The sequence below is a fragment of the Limulus polyphemus genome, unplaced genomic scaffold (assembly GCF_000517525.1).
Source record: "Limulus polyphemus unplaced genomic scaffold, Limulus_polyphemus-2.1.2 Scaffold1754, whole genome shotgun sequence".
Classification (NCBI taxonomy): Eukaryota; Metazoa; Arthropoda; class Merostomata; order Xiphosura; family Limulidae; genus Limulus; species Limulus polyphemus.
In genome coordinates, this window is record NW_013667364.1 from 146856 (window position 1) to 149358 (window position 2503).

Sequence of the window (2503 nt, forward strand, 5' to 3'; positions counted from 1 at the left end):
GGGGGGGGGTATAATTATGAGAGATCACACTATGTTTGAAACTTTATATGAGGAAATGACTTAGAGAAGATGAATATACCGCTCACACTTGGAAAGATATTAACTATATATTCTATATGAAAGTATTGTTTCTGACAGTTATTTATACCGTAAAACACTTTGATCAAATATATTTATTCGATTATTTTTGTCTGAAAAGCAATATACCGATTCAACTTGTGATGCTACACGTTTCTTATTCTAAAGCTTTAAAGGAAAATTATAAACACAATGTGGTGTACAACTATATCACACATACGAAAAAAGCAGTAACAAAACTTCATTTCCATCTATCTTGAATAATTCTCTATAGTTCGTTGTTTTTCCACTGTGTTAGTCATTACATGCAGTCAGTAGATACACAAGCACAGTATTTCCAGATCACCCTGTATATTAACACTGTTTTCTCTAAGACAGTGGTCCAAATGGAACCCAATAGTTTTAATCAACTTAACATACACGCAAAGAGTTCCAGAAGTACTTAAACACCCTTGAAAATTCAGGTTTAATAAATAGAAGTGTTGTTTATTTTCCTGTTGCTGGTAATATTAAGTGTGTATTCGTTTGAAGAAGAGATTCACTTAGCATTAACCTTTTGTGTTATATCTTCAGTGTGCTAGATCCTTACAGTTGGACTGGGAAGTTATTTCTACTTGTGCTAATGGAGCTCAAGGGAACAAGTATGAATACTTGATGGCAAAGGAAACACGTGATTTGGACCCTCCTCACCAGTACTCGCCATGGATCACCCTGAACGGAGTGAGTTAATTGTTTTTCGCGCAAGCATTCAGAAAATAAGAAAGCGAAAATATATTCAATCTCGTTCATTGCTATAGAAATAAAGAATCGTAAAATAGGCTGTTATTTTCGGAAATATTGACAAAGTGTATTACAAAATACAGAGAGGAAATAAGTATATGTGCTATAAAAATAGGGGATATATCTGCAAGATACTCAACCGTGTTCCTCGGATGTTTACCATTAAGTAAAGAGATTATAGTAAAACGACTGGGCGTCGTAGAGGAGTTGTTTTTCAGTTGGGTTTTTTTTAAGCACTATCAAACATGTTTATAGTTTGAACAGAAATAAATACGGCAATGCAATATACTGTAATTGGTTGGTTGTTGAAACACGTCGTATGTTCAAAATTGATTAGAAATATATTTTCTTCTTCTCTTTTAAAGTCCAGTTCAATCAAGCACAAATCTGGCACATATCTTTTCCAAAGCGCTAACGATACATTTAACTCGCCTTGTGGGGCAGTTAAAAGTTTAAAGGCGAACATAGAATATAAAAAGACGAGCCTAATCTCCAGTACAATAGCTATTTGACAAACTGTTATCAGCAAATATCGGACGCAGACCATAGTTTATTCTTGAAAATAGCTCACATATTTTCACTAACATTTCTTTAAACAACTGAAGTTATTGAACTTTTATTGTTTGTGTGATATAACATCCGAACATCCTTCGAGATACAACACATCTGATGAGAACTTATAACTAGATTTGAAATTTAAAAATATATAGTATAAATTGATAAATAACGATGAATTGATATATTCGCTATTACGTATCTTCGTAATGTATCTTCACGTTCACATTTTCTCTGATGATCAGATATAATATCATACAACAAAATAAAGCATTTATGCGGCTAAAATGCGTATATTTCACTTCGTCGTATATAGTCCATCATATACTATACTGAGTGGACCTAATTGTTTAAAATGGAACAGCTAATTATTCCACTTTGTGTGTTTGTGTTTAGGTTCATACAGAAGACATCCAAGATAAAGCAGAGGGTAACCTTTTTCAATTGATATGCGACACTTACACGGTGAATATCTGCTTTCTTTTAAAAAATTTTGACTTTACGAAAAATAATGTATAAGAGCTTGAACACAACATTTCTTTGTTGTTCGATTTAGCTGATAAAACGTTTTTGTGTCGTCTGAACAAATAACAATAAAAGAATCTGTAAATTCAAGCATGTTTTAAAATCATAATCATTCGGAAATTTTTAATGGTTTCTGAATATTGACACATTTTGCTTTTGTTGTTTTCGTAGGGAAAGAAACCATCCTCCTGCAACACAACCAACGACGAGAAAACTCCTAATCAACCGTAACTCAAGAAATCTTGGTTTAGCTACACTTAGACCACAAAATCTCGTGTCTATGAGTTTAATAATTTGATGTTATTAAAGTTGCTTTTAAAATATACAGTATACGATATAACATTTTATTACTCTAACGTCTCTAAATATAGTACACAGAATATATGCTTGGGGAACCATTTTTTCATGAAAGGAAATTCTCATCAAGTATAGAAAAAGCCTCCACTGTGTCCCCCCCCCTAGTGGGTCAGCGGCACGTCCAACAAGTACAGAAAAAGCTTCCACTGTGTCCCCTCCTAGTGGGTCAGCGGCACGTCCAACAAGTACAGAAAAAGCTTCCACTGTG

At 33.6% G+C, this 2503-nt stretch overlaps 1 protein-coding gene across 2 annotated transcripts in view; it reads left to right on the plus strand.

The window, feature by feature from the left end:
• The window catches only part of LOC106464834 (gamma-interferon-inducible lysosomal thiol reductase-like), a 10564-nt gene extending 8299 nt beyond the window's left edge, over nt 1-2265 (plus strand). Inside the window, exons 4-6 of one of the 2 annotated variants that reach the window (XM_013924989.2) lie at nt 652-798; nt 1810-1878; nt 2110-2265. In XM_013924989.2, coding sequence (XP_013780443.2) covers nt 652-798; nt 1810-1878; nt 2110-2169 — 276 coding nt within the window. In that variant the 3' untranslated portion in view covers nt 2170-2265. The remainder of the gene's footprint in view (nt 1-651; nt 799-1809; nt 1879-2109) is intronic. The other variant, XM_022392635.1, reaches the window with a different exon arrangement.
• The last annotated feature ends 238 nt before the right edge of the window (nt 2266-2503 follow it).